This window comes from Amblyomma mixtum, chromosome 3 (assembly GCF_055824585.1).
Source record: "Amblyomma mixtum isolate Tamu chromosome 3, ASM5582458v1, whole genome shotgun sequence".
Classification (NCBI taxonomy): Eukaryota; Metazoa; Arthropoda; class Arachnida; order Ixodida; family Ixodidae; genus Amblyomma; species Amblyomma mixtum.
The window spans coordinates 26,489,866-26,509,673 of NC_143014.1; the positions used below are offsets into that span (position 1 = coordinate 26,489,866).

Sequence of the window (19,808 nt, forward strand, 5' to 3'; positions counted from 1 at the left end):
AATTTCCGGAGCCCTCCACTACGGCGTCTCTCATAGCCTTAGTTGCTTTGGGACGTTAAACCCCATAAAACCAAACCAAACCAGGCTGCAAGTGCCTCGTCTGTGGTCAGCATCTTCACAACATAACAGTGGTGGCGATTAGCCAGCCTTCGCGCCTTGAAGGCAACTTTCACTTCATCGTCCCACCACCTCTTTCTGGAACGTCCTCCTCTCGAGCAGACCTGCATCTTATGTCTTGCCGTGATATTACGCAGTTCCGCATGCAGTGGTCGCGTGTGTGACCTCTTCGCGGGCCAGGCTTGCTTCAAACTTTTCAGCAACCTCGCACGCCTTCGTGGGCAGGAAGCGCTGGGAAGACTTTGCGGTCTGCTACCTTTGGTAGCATAGATCTTGTAGTGGCCTGCCGCGCCACCAAGCGGCCGCGCAAAACACTCTGGGAAAACGGAGCACCGCGCTGGCGTCTCTCCGTCGCGTAGACTGCGCCGGCAAGTTTTCGTCATCGCGACGTCGCTGCTTCCCGCTGTTTCTTTGCATCACATGGCACAGTTGGGTGTTGCGTTATGCGGCCGTGGATCACCAGCCGAGCGCAGTAAAGGCCCGGTCACACTAGGCAGACGGGACGCTGGAAGGGCTGGTCGGCCGATCCCGTCGCTGTCACATATCAGACCGACGACGACGCCAGCACGACTGACCACCGCGTATCGGCGTAGTGGCTTTCATGCCAAACCGATCGGCGAACGTTCGCACGACCGGTCCTTAGCAGATCGGCGGCCGAGAGAAAACTTCATCCCGATGAGGCGACACAGCTGCGCTTCTCTCTGCCTTAACCGTGCTAAAAATAAGCAAAACAAATGTCTGCGTTTGATATTTTCACATCTGAGCATTCACCAGCGATGAACTTTCGCCAAATTGTTAAAGTTCAGTCGACGCCGGTCCCCGTCCACGACGATTAGGCTTAGCGATTTCCGCCGTCGTTGAGAGCAAATGACTCAAGTTTTAGCGAATGCAAATGGTCATCGAGTATAGTTTTAGCCACAATGACCTGAAGTCGATTATCGCTTGCATCTACCCCTGTCACACTAGCAAATTTAATGTCATTCGAACCTAATAGCATTCGATGCATCGAATGTCATTCGGTCTCTTTCGGTGCTGCACGGTAAAAAATAATGTCATTTTCAAATGATGGCACTGAAGATCAGTCAACAAAATATAGTAAAACTGAAAGACATCAGCGCGCATGAAAGATGTTTGAAATTGTTGTGCAGTGTTTCAAAAGTGGGTGAAAATAATTCTGGCCTTTCAGCACTTCAGCCATCAAAAGTCAAGCCAAGTACAAAGTCACCACAAATCCGTGGATAAATGTAAACAAACAAAACGGCTGACATGGCGGCGCGCGGAGCATGGAAATGACTTCTAAAAGGTGAACTGCTCAGTTACGTCTTTAAGTACTTTCGAGCTTAACGAGTATGACACGCCAACCAGCATGAAACACGCAACCCAAAATGATCGACGGTCGCGGGAAAGACTGCTTCACGCTCGGCCGTTGCTCTTGGGTGCTGAACAGATTCACACCAACATTAACTTTTTAGCAGAACTAAATAAATACAGTTTCCAAGTTTGGCAGTGAGCATATTATTTTTTCGCGTCGCTTGTTTCTGCTGCGTATCTGGTGCCCCGAGTACGCATTCGGTTAGAGATCGAATGCGAATGAGTGGACTTTTTTTTTCACTGATCGTCGATGCCATCATTTTCGAATGACATTATTTTTCCGTGTAGCACCGAAAGAGACCAAATGACATTTGATGCATCGAATGCCATTAGGTTCGAATGACATTAAATTTGATAGTGTGACAGGGGTATAATACCCCTCTCATTCGATGGCGAATGTCATTCGAGCCTAATGGCATTACATGTTCCCGTGTAGCAGTCGATTAATGACATTAGGTGCTAATGTCATTCGATTCATTAAATTTGCTAGTGTGTGCCGAGCAATATTTGAGGCGGCCGGTAGCAGTCGGCGTCGCTAGTGGACAACAAATCAGGCCGACGGTCGCCGAACATACTTCTGGATAAAACGAATTAGGATCAAGTATTGGTCACATCAGAGAAAGCAGATACAATCACGTCGTTTTCCAGCGCCTGGCAAGCATAACGAAGCATTAGCAAAACAAACTACCTTCTCCCGAGGGTGATATCATTACCCGGCCGTAATCGCAGCAGGTGCCTGTGCTGCATTCAGCCGGTACGGAAAGATCACGTGGAGACGGTTCGTATATTCCTTGAAACTAATTTCTGAGCGAGCATTAAATATGTCTGGAACATAACAAGAGGGTCTAGCTGCAAATTTAGTACGAGCAAAGGGTATGGAAAAAGCAGTGCATGACATAATGGTCGAGAATTCATAATCATCATCACCAGACTGACTACGCCCACTGCAGGGCAAAGGCTTTTCCCATGTCTCTCCAATTAACCCTAGCCTTTGGCAGCAGTGGCCACAATATCCCCTCAAACTTCTTAATCTCATCCGTCCACCTAATCTTCTGCCGCCCCCGCTATGACTGCCCATTTGTTCTTGACAGTGAAAGCGCTCAAAAGGACAAAGACAACATAAAAGGAAAGACCTACAAAGTGCTTTGTATGTCTTTCCTTTTCTGTTGACCTTGTCCTTTTGAGCGCTTTCACTGTCAAGATGGAAAACCAACTCGCCCAGTCAATTCCATTATTCATTTGTTCTTCTTGATTTCGACTAGGATGTCATTAACACACCTTTGTTCCCTCACCCACACTGCCTGCTTCAGGCCTCTTAACATTAAACCTATCATTTTGCTTTCCATACCTCGCTGCGTTGTCCTTAACTTAAGCTGAACCCTTTTCCTTACCCTCCATGTTTCTGCCCCATAGGTGGGCACAAGTAAGATACAGCTATTGTGTACTTTTCACTTGAGGGATATTGGAAAACTGCCATTCATGACCTGAGAGAACCTGCCATAAATGCTCCTCCCCATTCTTAATCTTTTAGTTATTTCCCCCTCATGATCAGGATCATGATTGTGCTGGTGTATCAAGATGGTAAGAACAGCACGTAACAAGACAGGTCAATGAAGGAACACACGACGACACGAGCGCTGCGTTCTTTCTTTGTCCCGTCTGGTTACGTTCTGTTCTTACCATCCCGAATCAACCCACCCAACGAGCGTCACTACTAGTGTATCCAGTTTAGCCAGATGGGTGCCAAAAACTCATTTGTTACCTGCTGCGGTGGCTCAGTGTGTTAGGGCGTTCAGCTACCGAGCCGTAGTACCTGGGTTCGAACCCAACCACAGCGGCCGTGTTTCAATGGAGGCGAAACGCAAAATGCACCCATGTGGTCGAAATTATTCCGGAGCCCTCCACTACGCATCTCTCTCTTCCTTTCTTCTTTCACTCCCTCCTTTATTCCTTCCTTTACGGCGCAGTTAGGGTCTCACCGAAATGTGAGACAGTTACTGAGCCATTTCCTTTCTCCAAAAAACAATTTACCTGGTTCTCACTCTGCATATGACACTCACTCATGCAAGAGCTACTTTGAATTCCAATGAGAACAGCATGCTAGAGACTGGGTTTGTTTCCATGTCAACCGCTGGAAGCAGCAGGTTCTTAAAAAGAATGTGTAGGATTCTTCAAAAATAAGTATGTTATATATAGGCATACAACATATAGGTCATGAGCATAGCAACACCAACGCAAAAACATCATTGCTACATAGCATTTTTTAACCAGAAACAACGCAAATGGGTTGCTGAAAAATATGGAGAAAACAGTGCTAAGGCACCCACTGCTCAAGCGCTGTGCTACACTGGATTTACAGATACTGGGCACCAATGATGCAACGTACGGATGTCTGGTAATTTACTAGCGGCATTTATGGGTGGCATTTGTTTTGCACTGATACATGTATACTATGATGTCACCTTGCAGAAAGCAATGGCCAAATCAGTGCAGGATATGAGGTCAAAAGGGCCTTTATCATTGTGACCACTGGGACTCAGCAGCAGGAAGCAAGAGATGGCCACATTTTCTACTTGTTTTGTGCCTTTCTATGTTTTCTGCTTTTTTTCTACCTTTTTCTACTGCTCTGTTCTTCTTATGAGGGTATATTAACATGACAAACTGTCCATTCCCTCGCTGTGTAACTGTGCATTCAAAGTGGAAATGGGAACAGAAATTGCAGTCAACACATTGTGATTATTCACACTGGCAACATTTTATGAGACCTTCCAACTCTTATAGCATTTCTTTTCCTGTCTGTTTAGGTTCTCCGTCATGCTCTGCAATTTGTACCACAAATAACTTAGCAGGACAATGTCATCAGTAACTTATTAACTCTCATCCAAACTATTCCCACCCAGCCCTCTGGACACCTCAAGAAAGCATGCAGTGAATAGACCAGAGAGATTGTGTCAGGTTGTCCAACACCATTCCTGATTGGTATATTCAATCACTTTTCCTGTGGAGGACTGTGATCTCTGTGCAGTCGCCACAAATATTTTCTAGCACATTTACATCATCATCATCAGCCTGCCTATGCCCACTGCAGGACAAAGGATTCCCCCATGTCTCTCCAATTAACCCTGTCTTTTGTCAGCTGGCCACCGTATCTCATCAGCCCACCTTTCTGTCGCCCCCTGCTACGCTTGCCTTCTCTTGGAATCCACTCCATTACCCTTAAAGAGCAGCGGTTATCCCGCCCTCGCATTACATGCCCTGCCCAAGCTCATTTCTTCCTCTTTATTTCAATTAGGATGTCATTACCATGCATTTGTTCCCTTCACCCACTCTGTCTGCTTCAGGTCTATTAACATTACACCTATCATTTTTCTTTCCATAGCTTGCTGCATTGTCCTTCACTTAAGCTGAACCCTTTTCCTTATCCTCGTTGTTTCTGCCCCATAGGTGGACACCAGTAAGATACAGCTATTGTGTACTTTCCACTTGAGGGATATTGGAAAACTGCCATTCATGACCTGAGAGACCCTGCCAATAAGCTCTCCTCCCCATTCTTAATCTTTTAGTTATTTCCCCCTCATGATCAGGATCAGCAGTCACTACCTGCCCTAAGTAGACTTATTCCCTTACCATTTCCAGCACCTCACTATCAATTGTGAACTGCTGTTCCCTTGCAGACACGGAAAGCGGTGAAAGCGCTCCTGAATTTCTTAAGGGACTCGGGGTTGCATTCCCGCCTATAATCAAGTTTTCAGTGCGCGCCCTCTGTCCCTGTGACATAGTGGTCGCTGGACACTTAGAAAACTCATTTCCTTGCCGCTCTTTTTCCTTTTTTCCCCTTTGTTCCCCTCCCCAAGTGTAGGGTAGCCAACTGGGCATCGCCTGGTTAACCTCCCTGCCTTTCCGTCCTTTTCTCTCTCTCTCTCTCTCTGTTCCCTTGCGAGTCTGTTGAACATTACTTTAGTTTTTCTGCAGGTGAGCCCTAGCTCACCTGCAGCTAAGCTTCATTAATAATATTAATAATAGTGATTCACCTCTCAAGCACAGCTCACAGGCGCTGGCTTCTCAACCAGGCTATTATTGCCCCCATACATACGGCCCCTCTTCCTCTTCACCAATCCTGCATGCTGGCTGCAGACATGCTGGTGCCTCTCATCATAGTCGCCCCTTCAATACTCATGAAGTGGCATACATGGATGCCTCTTACGTGGCTCCTCGCGGCGCTGGTAGCTAAGTCCTCTTTCATCCTCTCCTTTCTACCCGTTACTCACACCAGCGGCCCGTTCCTGCACCCTACCAACATTGTCTCACTCGGGATCCTCTCCATCATTCACACCACTCAACACTTTCATTCGCTCCCACTTGTACCTAACTATGCCATCTACACTGACTCACAGGCAGCCATTCCTGCCATTCAATCGAAAACGCCCCCACCACATCTGTCCACGGACCTCGAGGCTGCACTTGCGTCACTGCAGCCTTGCCCAGTCTTCCTCCGATGGATACTGGGCATTCGGGGATTGACGGCAATTAGCTGGCTAATCAGCTCACCCATGAAACTCTTATCCGGGCACCGTTGATCCCCTGGCCAAGGCCATCGGAGGGCAGGTCAAGACTGGCACCATCAGAGAGTATTATGACACTCTCCTTCAGACCATAAACTCTCCACGTTTCTGCCCCATAGGTGAGTACCGGTAGGATACAGCTGTTGTATACGTTTCTCTTGAGGGATATTGGTAAACTGCCATTCATGATCTGAGAGAACCTGCCATATGCGCTCCACCCAATTCTTATTCTTCTCGTTATTTCCCTCACATGAAACGGATCAGCGGCCACTACCTGCCCTAAGTAGACGTATTCTCTTACCACTTCCAGCACCTTGCTACCAGTTGTGAACTACTGTTCCTAGCTAGACTGTTTAACATTACTTTGGTTTTCTGCATGTTAATTTTGAGACCTACCATTTTGCTCTGCCTTCTAACTCATTTATCACGCTTTGCAGCTCATCTCCTGTGTGACTTAGCAAGGCAATGTCATCAGTGAACCGCAAATTACTTAGGTATTTTCCGTTGACTCTTATCCCCAAATTTTCTCAATCCAGGCCTCGGAACACCTCCTGTAAGCAGGCGGTGATAGCAGTGGAGAGATCGTGTCTCCCTGCCCGACACCTTTCCTTATTGGAATTTTATTACAGACTTTATGTAGGACTATGGTAGCTGTGCAGTAGTAATAGATATCTTCCAGTATATTCGCATAACACTCTTCTACACCCCGATTCCGCAATTCCTACATGACTGCTGAGGTTTCCACTGAGTCAAATGCTTTCTTGTAATCGATGAGTATATTGTTGAGTATCCTTTACGAAAGCCTGCCTGATCATTTAGTTGATTGAAGTCTAAGGTTGTCCTGATTCTATTTGAGATTACCTCAGTAAATACCTTGTATGCAATGGATAGTATGCTGATCAGTCTGATTTTTCACATCCTTGACGTCTCCTTTCTTATGAATTAAGATAATGTTGGCATTTGTCCAAGCTTCTGGTACGCTCAAGGTCATAAGGCACTGCATATACAGAGTGGCTAGTTTTTCTAGCATGATCTCCCCTCCGTCCTTCAAGAGGTCTGCTGTTACCCGATCCTTACCAGCTGCTTTCCTCTTTGCATTGCTCCTAAGGCTTTTTTACTTCCTCTTTCGTTACTTGTCCCATTGCTGTGCTCTACTGCCTCTCTCATTAGCATTCTGATTACCTTGGCTACTGAATAGATTTGTGTAGAACTTTTCGGCTACCTAAACTATTTTATCCATATTGCTAATGGCATTTAACCCTTTGTCACCTATGCCTAGTTTTCTCCACTGCTTTTAGGCTACCTCCATTCTCCCGAGCATGCTTGATTTTTTCCATGTTAAACTTTCCTTATGTTGGCTACCTTGCACTTATTTATTAACTTTGATAGCTCTGACAGTTTTATTCTGTCCATTGGGTTAGACACTTTCATGCTTTGGCATTTCTTAATCAGATTTTTCGTCTCCTGAGATAGCTTGCCCCTGTATCCTGTCGATCCATCCTACCGCCTGCTTCTAATGCGCACTGCGCAATGATAGCTGTGAGATTATTGTTCATTGTTTGAACATTAAGACTGTCTTGCTCAGGGCCGAATATCTGTTCTGCAGTGATATCCGAATACCTCTACATTCCTTCTTGCCACAAACTCGTAAATCGACTTCCGCTTCACTAGCTTCTTTCGTTCCCTCTTCAAGTCTAAGCTAATTCGAGACCTCGCCATTCTGTGGTCGCTACCACAAACCTTTCCGAGGACCCCACATCGTGCAGGATACCAGGCTGAACGTATGAAGTCTATTTCATTTTCAGTCTCACCATCTGGGCCCTTTCATGACCACTTCCTGTTCTTTCAATTCTGGAAGAAGGTATTCATGATCCGTAAATTATTTCTCTCTGCGAACTCTACTAATAATTCCCTCCTGCTATTCCTGGAGTCTATGCCATAGTCGCCTACCGCATGGTCTCCGGCCTGCTTCTTGCCTACCTTCGCATAGAAATCGCCCGTTAGTAAAGTATGCTATGATTTTACTTTGTTCATTGCAGATTCCACGTCTCACAGAAGCTTTAAACGATCTGGTCATCATGGCTGGATGTAGGCGCCTAGACCTGCACTTCCTTTAGCTTGTACCTCTTATTAAGCTTAATTACAATAGCTGCCACCCTCTCGTTAATACTATAGAACTCCTCTATATTGCCATCTATATTTTGATTGATGAGGAATCCCACACCTAGTTCTCGTCTGTCTGCTAATCCATGACAGCACAGTAGGTGCCCACCCTTTAGGACTGTACACGCCTCACCTGTCCTCCTAACCTCACTAAGCCCTATGGCATTCCATTTAATACCTGCTAGTTCCTCGAACAGCACTGCCAGGCTAGCCTCACTGGATAATGTTTTAGCAATAGATGTTGCCAGGTTCAATTTCCAATGGTGGCCTGTCCGAAGCCAGAGATTCTTAGCACCCTCTGCTGTGTATTAGGTCTGACCATCGCCTTGGTGAGTTGCTCCGCAGCCACTGGGGACTGAGGGTTAATTGGTTTGTTCATAAAAGATTGTGGCCATGTACTACACCAGGGTAGCCAAATCCTGCTCTGGTGAGGGAGTGCGTTGTCGGTTCTGGTCACAGAGATCAGGCCGCACGACAGGCCCGGTTATGCAATTCCATCGACACGTGGAGTTTTTTTTTTTTTTAACCCAATGAATTGTGTGACACCCAGTTTTGAACCCCGGTCCCCTGGCATGCGAGGCGACTGCTCTACCTCTATGCCATCGCTGCTCATTCACATTTACATACAGTTACATATGCTGCTTTAATACCCTGATTACACAATACATGCATGACAGTTCTAAAGCAAACCTGAAATAATTTCGATGGGCATATTCTAGTGCAACAATCTGTAAAGGTGGTCTTTGTGGGTATTCGAGCCAAATTTGAAATGTCTGCATGAACCCTATAATTTAGAAATAATTTTTAAAAATCGCTGCTCGTAGTAGCTCGCAACCGATTAGGGAGACGTAGCTCAACGTGCGTCCCCTACCACAATGACGTGAGTGGGCAGAAGAGCCAGCTTTCAAGCTCGCCCTATCTGTTCACCGATGTCATCGGGGCAGGGAATGTGCAGTCAGGTGTGTCGCCTTAATCGGTTTCGAGCATAATTATAGATACTGTAAATATTTATTTAATTATAAATACTGCTAATTCCATTTGGGACTGTGGCAGGAGGGCATAGATCAACTATGCCCTCCTCCTCAACATTCAACTCATCATCATGTAAAGAAAAAACAACAAAAGGTAAAATGCAAATACAACAAAGTTATGACATAAACAATGAAATAGTACATGAAATAAAGCTATTGTCGGCACTATTATACAAAGACTAACAAAATGTGGAAGATGATATGCTACTGTTTAGAATATACAGACAATAAGTATAACAAGAAATTATATGAAAGTACACTGCAAAGGCATTAACATAGTATATTGTCACCGACAAACACAGCCGAAAAGCAGGAAGCACAGCATTTTTCTAGGACGAAGCCCGCTGAACCGCCGAGCTCACGCAGAACAAAAACGACGCTCGGCCACGCGCTGGGAGCCAAGGTTCGACCACCAGGTGGCGCCGGCAGAGTGCCAGCAGTGTGACATTTCCCCCCCTCTTTCAAGAGGCATCGACCCGATGCCGCACGGGCGGAAAAAAAAATAAAGGGAAGGCGGAAAGTGAACGGCGCGAGTGTTTGCGTGAAAAGGGGCTAACGGGAGTAATAAGGCTTCAGTCGCGCCACGTGGACTACTTCGGACGTGGCAATATGTATTTGTTTTGTAACACTGCATAGGTGAAATGAAAAGCTTCAAAACGAAAAAAAAAGAACTACATAACCATGAGTATAATAACAGAACAGAAGCGATCTGGAGTAATACCGCCACATAGTGCCAACAGCACTACTAAATTTTATCAGTGATAAGCTATTAGTAATGGATGGACTAAGGCTACTCCGTTTTCTAATTGCTGGGAAAACTGAGTATTTGAAGCAGTCAGTATAAAAATGACTCACTTAATGCATGTGAATGTTTATGACCCATTGTTCTTACTTTGGAAAGGGAAATATATTTAGTAGTGTCTAGTTTTAGATGTCAATTAATAAGATGAAGCATGAGTTTCAGCCGCACAAGTTTAGCACGAGTATGCATTGATTTGATTCCTTCTGCTCTCATTATTTCAGTAGGCGAATCAGTTATTTTGCTAAATATGAATTGTTAAATATGAATCTGACTGCTTTTTTCTGAACTGCTTCAAGTATGGTTATATCTTGATTAGTATAAGGAAAGCAAACAACATTAACATATTCAAGAAGAGGTCTAACTAAGACATTGTAAGCTAATAGTTTAGTTTGAAAAGGAGCTATTCTGAGACATCATCTAATAAAGAAGAGTCGTTTTAGAGCTGCTGAGGCGATTCCATCCCAGTGAGCATTTGACCTGAGGTTAGGGGTTATCAGTACGCCAAGACATCTATGTTCAGTTACTGCAGTAAGTGGTGGGTCAAATTAATTCTGTACTTTCAAGTCGGAGTTATAGTTCTTAGAAACTGTCATAATAGCAGATTTAGTAGCGTTAAGTGTCATTTGCCAGTCAGTGCACCATTTAGTTATAGTTTCTAGTGTGTTAATTGTTAAGGGCTTCATGATCCCCTATTGTATTAATTTCCCGACAAATTGTGCAATCATCTGCAAACAGTTGTATATTAACGTTCAGATCAGTTGCTAGATGACTTACGAAAACTAGGAAGAGAACAGGCACCAAGGCACAACTATAAGGCATTGCTTGCCCACATTTCCAATGAACCCGTACGCAAATTCTAAAATTTTCAGTCCAACTATAGGCACTTGCTGATGCCTAGTTGGTGGACAGAAGCTTGGAGGGGTATCAAAAAACCTTGAAGGCATCACAACATTTCCCACTCTGAAAACGTAAAGTCAACAGCAACGCAATCGCACAGAGAGTTCCACACGAACAGCCGCCGGCCAGTATAGGGCGAGCCTGTTAGTATTCCCAACTACCACCCTACGATCTCATCTTGCTGGTGAACACTTATGGTGCTGACATGTCGGTGCAGGCAACGTAGCTAGCACGTGCAGAGGCCCACTGGTTGTTGGCAATAAGCGCACTTTGACAACGGCTGAAAACTGCTTCACAGAGGCGCAGAAGCAGCACACTCGATGCAGCGCCAGGCAAACCGCGTTCTTGCAGAGACTAGGACGGTTTGAATGCGCACCACCTGCACACGTTCTTTTCATAAGAGCCATGGTTCTTTCCGCGTTGCAGACACCAGAAACTACCCAGTGTGACGTTCAAGGCATAGTCACTAATTGCTGCATCGTAGCCGTGTTAACAGTGTGTAAACTGCTTGACGATGCAATTTTTTTCGAAACCCCACATCCAGGCGCAGCAATCTCCAACGGCATGCTGCAGTCCTGAGTTGGACAACCAACAATCGGCTCCGCTAAGGTCACGAGAGTGCACACACAATGCGATTCAAGCGAGCAGACGAAACCCGAGTCTGTGACGCATGCACACAAGGGCGCTCAGTGCCTCGTCGTCTGCTACAGCGCCTGGTACCAGATGGACTACGACAATGGTCATTGGCACATATTCTTTGCTACGTTTACAAGTCCACAAAGCAGGTGTCTTCTAGGTCACGGTATTTCAGTTTTTTTTCATCTTGTCTTTTCCGAAACAAAGAAAGATACGACAGCCAGCACGCCACCATGATGCTAGCTGCTAAGGGAAGAGGTTGCCTGTGCCTTCTCGAGGGCTGCTCAGTAAACATGCCTTCCGACCAAGACACAACCAACATTTGTGAGTTTTAGTACAACATTAGCGTGACAATGAATCTAAGGGAAACTATGTTAACGTGCCGTACATAAGCAACTTATCCACGCAGATAGTTTTAGCATAGCATTCCAAAAACTTTAAACGCGATCTACACTACCTGGAGGCAGAAGGCTCTTATAAAATGGCCGCCACAACCTCTAATTTGCCAAAATAATATATATCAGTATTTTACAGCCTATTGATACAGCAGCGCTTATACCCACCAGCAAAATGCCGAAGAAAATGCCTCGGTAATTAAAAGCAAGACCTACTGAAGTACAGACTTGCACAGATAACACTGCTCCAATGCGCATGTCCTAGTTCATGCCTTTTGTCGCTAGAATAGAAACACTACTGGTGGTGTGAAATGGCCTCTTGCATTATGGCTGCGTTCATTGCTGATGTTGACTAAGTGCAAACCACTCGAGCAAGAATATTTTCCACAACATGACATGCAATGCTTTAAATAGTTATGCACATTTAATAATATTTGCCAGATTGAATTACTGAAATACATAAAACACCATGGCAAAGCTTGAAACCTACAACAGTCGCGTTCCGAGCAGTTGCAGATGGTTGCGCTGCAGAAGGCCCCATTAGGCTTGAGCATGCCAGAATAGTGAGCATATCTCAAGAACTGGGCTGAAGTGCAGCTTATACTTTGTCCAAGGTCAGTCATAGCAAAAGGCAACAGCAGCAATTACCGGTAAACGCGCTGACCGGGACCACAAGGGCTGCTTACTCGGCTGAAGAGGGCAGCTCTCACTCTGGACCCGCTATTCTGCTAAGCATGCAATCACGCAAAGCCCGCTTCTGAGAACACCTTCCCCACTCCAACTGGTTTATGAAACCATTCCCAGTTCGTAGGTTCCAGTTGGAACCAGGTGGGAACTGTTCCATAAACCAGTTGGACTGAAATGACAATACAGAGTTTTAGTATAGCATGGGCATGCCTCAAATCTCATTTACCATGAGCGGTAAGTGTCACCCAACGATATGCTGGGCAGTTTGTACCCTCCGTGACCAGAGAAATTGTAAGCTCCAAAATTTTTAGCAGCTTGCAATGGGGTAAGGATCGAGATTCATTTTTACGCCTAAAAAAAAAAAAATGGGAGCCAATCCGGTTTTCCCACAGAATTCTCGCTGAAGAGGGAGATGGCGGTCGGTACGGATGTCCGCACTGCAGACGATGGCTAGTTCTAGCTATCGTCTGTGGCTCGGGCCATCGTCTGCTTGGCGGTTTCATAGAATCTAACGTGTAAGCGGCCATTCAATCACCGCAGACGATGGCTCGAGCCATCGTCTGCTTGGCGGTCTCATAACAAAGAATATAACGTGTAAAAGGCCATTCAATCATCAATGGATTTGCTAGCAGTTCTCGCGGCGGACTAATTTCGATCAATGGAGGCGAAATTCTAGAGGCCCGTGTACTGTGCGATGTCAGTGCACGTTAAAGAACCCCAGGTGGTCGAAATTTCCGGAGCCCTTCACTACGGCGTCTCTCATGGCCTGAGTCGCTTTGGGACGCCGCATAAAACCATAAACAAAAGCCCATTTATTCTACCATCCTAACCGCAGTGCGCACCTGCGCAGGCGCGGGCACGCAAGCCCACCGCTCTGGAAACGGTTACTTTTTTGCAGCCCTCGCAGAAGGCCTGATAGAACCAAAAGGAGACAGCACAGCGTATGTATTGACTCTCCAGAGCAAAAGAATAATCATGCCGCGGCGGCCGGACGTTAAGAAGCAGCTTCTCCAATTGCTCGCATACGTGCATCGTCGAATATTTCTAGCCATGACTACGCGCGTGCTATCCGATAAGCCGCAGCGTTTAGGGCGCTTGGTCCACTTGGTATCCTTGGTATCCACGAAACTCAGCATTCAACTGTCAAAAAACGTTTGACGCGTCCAGCGCTGGACAGCAAGACGCTAGAAACAAGTGATTCACAGCGAGCGGCCATCGGGAAAAGGCCTCGCTGGCCCGCCTGGAATGCCCACCCGCTGCGGCGATTTCGCCTCGCTTCCGAATACCTGTTGCCGGCTGTAGAGCAGCACCACAGCCCACTGGTTGCTGACGATAAGCACAGGTCTAGAACAGCCACTACGTACGTCGCACATAAGTACTACACGCGTAGAAATACGCACCAAATCACAGCAGCCCGCCAGACGATCCGTGTGTCTGTCGAGGCAGTCGGGGTTCAAATGCGCGCCAACACAAACGCCTAACGGTTCCTTTTGCGTGGCAGACGGCAGAAACAGCATTGCCTGATGTCACCCCAAAAGCGTTAGAGTCAAGATATTTCTAATTACTGAATCGTAGCCGTTCTTTTTTCCTTTTTCTTTAAGCGAAATGCCTTTGATGCAAAACCCCAAAGAATTTGTTGCGAGCTAGCAGACGAACAAAAATCGGCGTGAGCGCGCGCTCCGAAAGTGCATGCGCACAAGGAGCCCAGCCGAAAGTTTGGCGCGCGGCTGCGTGCCAGCTGACGTGCGCTGTCGTCTGCTTTTTCATGAGCCTGTACGCCACCAACCGCAGTTACCGTAAACCCAGCTGGCTGACATCCGTTGCCTCCGACAAAATGGCGGCGCCCGTGGAACGGATAGCTGAAACAGTAGCAGTGTCGGAGGAATCGTCCTCCCAGAGACGTGTCAACTGGCCTGATGCACAACAGCGGCATTGATTCGCATCTGGGAGGACAAGCTACCCGTTCTGCGAGGAAATACACGCAATTCGTGTACATACGCTGCCACAGCAATAGAGCTAAACGCCGGGCTAGCGCCGGGCGAAGGCCCCTACTCGGCAAAACAGGTCAAACAAAAAGTGGGTAATCTGAACAAGAAATACCGGCAAGTGCGACCTTTATTCTCATTGCATTGTTCGTCTAGCGCTGTTTTCATGGTGCGACGTCAGCCCCACACGTGCGGCAGTAATGTGTTGGTTCAGCGACGTGCAAACTCTTTTCGCCATCGTTTACCTGATGCGCGTCCCAGATGTTACAATTATGTACTCGTATAAGAACTGAACAACGAAGGCATCGTGACAAGAGCAGCGTATGTTGCACTCAAAATGCAGCGCCAGTGTGTTCTTCGTGTTGTTTTTTTTTCATTCGTAATGTTTTTAAGATGTTTTTCGTCCTGGTTTGTGTACGCGTGCATGCACCGCTCTGCATGCAAACTTCGTCTTTCTCATTTTCATGCTAATTGTTGTCGTTCAATATTTTTTGTTTGCAAACTGCCACAGAGTTGTACTAGTGACCTTGCCATACAGCCGTCAGCACGCATGACTAGAGCACAGGAGTGCTGTGATCATTACTTATCTCCTATATAACTTACACTCATTGATTGGAAGGCCGAATTCTCAGTCAAGCAAATTCCGCTCAAGCGTAAGTTGTTGTTGTTGTCCTCAATATATTGTCTGTTGAACCGAATACACGTGCTTCAAAATTTCACTTTTTTTTTCCTGCGTTAAGGTGGCTTTATAGAGCGCTCGGGTACTTCTGGCTACCAGATCTGGGTAACAATTAAGCAAATTTCTCGATTGGTTTTTTTGAAATATAACTGTAGGCCTCACTGGCCTACTATGCAGATATTGCTAGAACACTATCTGAACCAACCGCTAGAAAAGCTCCAACTGGCATGTGCAGTTAAGTCACATTTGCATCAGTGCCTGCCAGTTGGTTAAGCATATTTATGTAATACTAGTCTTGCAGCCTGTGTTCACAGTGAAGCTTGATGGTTTGAAGAGAACTGCAGAGATCACCAAGAGCACATTTAATGCTCAAATCATTTCCATCTTTCCTGGCAGCTGAGACGAACAGAAACTTGGACTGGCTCTCCTGGTGGTGTCCTATGGCAGTTTTACTGGCTGCTTCACAGTTTCATTGGCAGCCTACCCATCAGTGATGATGAGCGGGCCAAGGAAAATTTGACGGTAATTTCAAATTTCAAACATTACCTGTTATTAGATCACTCAACCACTGCGGAATCCCATCACTACTAATTTTTAAATATACAGAATACTGTACAAGGCAGGCCAGCTACAGATATTAGAGAACTGACTAGGAAAAAGAGCCAAGAGGTTGCAAAGAAAAAAATAACACTTGTACAACCGTGGCTGCCAGCTAAGGACGAAAAAGATACTTACTATTCCACTCCTGTTCAAACCAAAGCGTCATACTAAAGTTCCCGCCTTAGCTCTATTTTGGGTCACTGGTTTGGCCTCTTGCCAAGGTTATATATTAAGAATAGCGCTCTCAATGTCTCGCTCGTTTTAAACATACTATTTACTATTGCTTTTGAGTGATCAGCTTACCAGACTGTATTGTTAAGTTCTTCAATAATATATCTATGCAGTTATGTGCACACAAGTTTTCGAACTGTCCTTTTGTTTTGGCCGGCATAGGTTGGGACAGCTGATGAGTGCATACCATTAGAGCAACTTTGACCCCTCACCTGGGACGATGAAAATACAATATACTATATTTGGTCATGTGCAGCTGTCAGTCGTCACTGAGGCATCAGACAATGCTGAGATGCTCGCTTCACGGGAAGACGGGCCCCTCCCCATGTTGTGCTACCCAGTACAAGTGGTACCATGGGCTGCAGCGGCCAAGCGAATGTTGGTGACACATGAGGCGGAAGAAGTGGAGGCGACAGAAGCCGACGCAAGCGGGAGAATACTTCGGTAGTGCAGCAGCTACTTGCACTTCATAAAGACTAAGCAGCACAAGCAATGAACGCTAAGAAAAGGGCCAAAAAATTTCGCAAAAAAAATGGTATGCATGACTCAAGAGGGCAACGGCATTCCTAATTCAAAATGGCATTCCTAATTCATTGGAACTGCCGAGGACTGTTGAACAACTAAAGTGATGTAAAGGACCTCTTAAGCTCATTTTCTCCGGTAGCTTTATGCTTACAGGAAACAAACTTAGGACCTCACCATCCGAATATTTTGAAGAAATACAAGTCCCCGCTGTGACAGAGAGCACTCAAGCAGGCTCTCTGGAGGTGTCGCTATTATAGCTCAGAGTAGTGTTGCAACTTGCAAAGTGAAACTTAAAACTAGATATGAAGCTGTTGCAGTCACTGTCTACATTTTACAACAATTACAATATATTCTGTATGTCTCGAGCCACAATTAACAGTCACACTACATGACCTAGAAGCACTTTATTACTTTTTAAACAGCTACCAGAGCCACACCTAGTTGGAGATTTTAATGCTCATTCTGGTTTTTGGGGAAGTGAACAAACAGACGCTAGGGGTCATATTTTGGAAGATTTTAATCTGTCCAACAATATCTGCCCGCTCAATACAGGAAAACCCAAGTACTACTCTCCAAGTTCTGGAAAAATGGTTGGTTGGTTTATGGGGTTTAACGTCCCAAAGCGACTAAGGCTATGAGAGACGCCGTAGTGGAGGGCTCCGGAAATTTCGACCACCTGGGGTTCTTTAACGTGCACTGACATCGCAGAGTACACGGGTCTCTAGAATTTCTCCTCCAAAGAAATTCAACCGCCGCGGCCGGGATCGAACCCGCGTCTTTCGGGTCAGGAGCCGAGCACCATAACCACTGAGCCACCGCGGTGGCGTGTGTGTGTGTGTGTGTGTGTGTGTGTGTGTGTGTGTGTGTGTGTGTGTGTGTGTGTGTGTGTGTGTGTGTGTGTGTGTGTGTGTGTGTGTGTGTGTGTGTGTGTGTGTGTGTGTGTGTGTGTGTGTGTGTGTGTGTGTGTGTGTGTGTGTGTGTGTGTGTGTGTGTGTGTGTGTGTGTGTGTGTGTGTGTGTGTGTGTGTGTGTGTGTGTGTGTGTGTGTGTGTGTGTGCGTGCGTGCGTGCGTGCGTGCGTGCGTGCGTGCGTGCGTGCGTGCGTGCGTGCGTGCGTGCGTGCGTGCGTGCGTGCGTGCGTGCGTGCGTGCGTGCGTGCGTGCGTGCGTGCGTGCGTGCGTGCGTGCGTGCGTGCGTGCGTGCGTGCGTGCGTGCGTGCGTGCGTGCGTGCGTGCGTGCGTGCGTGCGTGCGTGCGTGCGTGCGTGCGTGCGTGCGTGCGTGCGTGCGTGCGTGCGTGCGTGCGTGCGTGCGTGCGTGCGTGCGTGCGTGCGTGCGTGCGTGCGTGCGTGCGTGCGTGCGTGCGTGCGTGCGTGCGTGCGTGCGTGCGTGCGTGCGTGCGTGCGTGCGTGCGTGCGTGCGTGCGTGCGTGCGTGTGTGTGTGGTTTCGTTTGGTTTATGGGGTTTAACATCCCAAAGCGACTCGGGCTATGAAGGACACCGTAGTGGAGGGCTCCGGAAATTTCCAACACCTGGGTTCTTTAACATGCACTGACATCGCACAGTACACGGGCCTCTGAATTTCTTTGGAGGAGAAATTCTAACCGCCGCGGCCGGGATCGAACCCGTGTCTTTCGGGTCAGCAGCCGAGCACCATAACCACTGAGCCACCGCGGCGGCCATTCTGGAAAAATGAGCTGCATAGACCTGTCTTTTAGTTCACCGTGTGTTTTTATCAATTTTAAATGGGACGTTCTGAATAATCCCTTCAGAAGTGATCACCTTCCTGTGGTAATTAACTTGTCATCACCACCATCAATCATCCCAGGTAAACCACATCGTTGGAAGCTCCACGTAGCTGACTGCGAGCTACTTTGGGAAAAGGCCTCTCTTGATAAACTATTTACAGATAATATCAGTATTGATGAACTGAATGAAGTGTTTACATCTTGTATCATTGCTGCGGCACGTCTTGCTATTCCTCAATCCTCCGGAGTGGTTCGACAGCACCACAAGGTGTGGTATAACAAAGAATGTAGAGAAGCGAAAAAGGAGCAGAATAAAGCCTGGGGAATGTTTTGCCGGTACTCAACATATGAAAATCTTATTAACTTTAAATAGGAGAGAGCTAATGCACGGCGTATCCGTCGAAATGCTGAGAAAGCGTCCTGGAAAAACTACATATCATCCATAAACAGTTCAATTTCATTAAAAAATATGAGGGAGCAAGTTCGTAAATTAAACGGCAACTTCTCCCACTTCACGATACCTTTTGTTATAGGCTCTAGTAGAAAAACAAACATAGAAGAACAGGCAGACAGCCTAGGCGAAAATTTCTCAAGTTTTTAAGTTCTTCAAACTACAAAGAATCATTTTTGAAGTACAAGAACACAGCTGAGAAACAAAAACTTCCAACAAGTGGCTGCACAAATGAACCATTCAAAAGACTCATCACAATCCAAGAAATAAACAGTCGTATCTGCCAGCAAACAGACTGCCCCAGGCCCTGATGAAATACACTACGAAATGCTGGCACAACATTCCTAACCTTTTGTAGAAGCACTTTGGAAATTTTTTCACAAAATTTGGAAAGTAGCGGAAATTCCAGAAGCTTGGAAAAAAGTCAGTGCCATTCCTGAAACCTGGAAAGCAGCCAACGTCCCCTGGCAGTTACAGACCAATAGCTCTTACAGCTGCCTCGCTAAGTCTTTCGAAAACGTATTGAACATCCGGCTAACCTTCGTGCTTGAACCTTGTGAACTTCTTGACATTCATCAGTGTGGTTTTAAAAAGGCATGTTGGACAGCAGACCATTTAGTTTGCCTCGAAAATACTGTCCGAGAAGCTTTCATACATAAACACCGTCGTGCTGTCTTCTTCGACCTGACCTTGAAAAAGCACACGACACAACTTGGAGGTTTGGGATACTCTGCGACCTAGCAGAACTTTGCATCCGCAGAAGGAAGTTGAACTGCCTAAAAGACTTCCTATCCAATCGTTCCTTTCATGTACGCCTAGGTTCAACACTCTCAAAGAACTTGGTTCAGGAGAATGGAGTACCTCAATGGTGTGTTTTAAGCACTGCACTCTTTGTCGTGAAAATGAATTCCTTAGCTAAAATAATACCAAAA

The 19,808-nt window shown here is 46.3% G+C and overlaps 2 protein-coding genes across 7 annotated transcripts in view; one reads left to right on the forward strand and one right to left on the reverse strand.

The window, feature by feature from the left end:
* Positions 1-19,808, reverse strand: part of LOC149349479 (uncharacterized) — a 135,109-nt gene that overhangs the window by 46,553 nt on the left and 68,748 nt on the right. The gene's annotated exons all lie outside the window — the stretch shown is intronic.
* Positions 1,361-16,802, forward strand: LOC149349480 (uncharacterized). Of its 5 annotated transcripts, none has more exons than XM_089578445.1 (4): positions 1,376-1,420; positions 11,488-11,682; positions 15,722-15,847; positions 16,413-16,802. In XM_089578445.1, the coding sequence occupies exons 2-4, from the start codon at positions 11,614-11,616 to the stop codon at positions 16,602-16,604; spliced, it is 387 nt and encodes a 128-aa protein (XP_089434571.1). In that variant the 5' UTR covers positions 1,376-1,420; positions 11,488-11,613; the 3' UTR covers positions 16,605-16,802. The 5 variants fall into 5 exon arrangements, 1 of the variants encoding a protein (XP_089434571.1); XR_016290098.1 differs by lacking the exon at positions 11,488-11,682 and adding an exon at positions 15,158-15,299 and having other exon boundaries at positions 1,382-1,420; XR_016290096.1 differs by lacking the exons at positions 1,376-1,420; positions 11,488-11,682 and adding exons at positions 13,641-14,763; positions 15,158-15,299.

Coding starts and splice junctions, on each gene's coding strand:
- LOC149349480 (XM_089578445.1), top strand. CDS start 11,614: ATGCACACAAGGGCGCTCAGTGCCTCGTCGTCTGCTACAGCGCCTGGT. Junction 11,683..15,721: donor CCAGATGGACTACGACAATG/GTCATTGGCACA, acceptor CTTTCCTGGCAG/CTGAGACGAACAGAAACTTG. Junction 15,848..16,412: donor GGGCCAAGGAAAATTTGACG/GTAATTTCAAAT, acceptor GGTCATGTGCAG/CTGTCAGTCGTCACTGAGGC.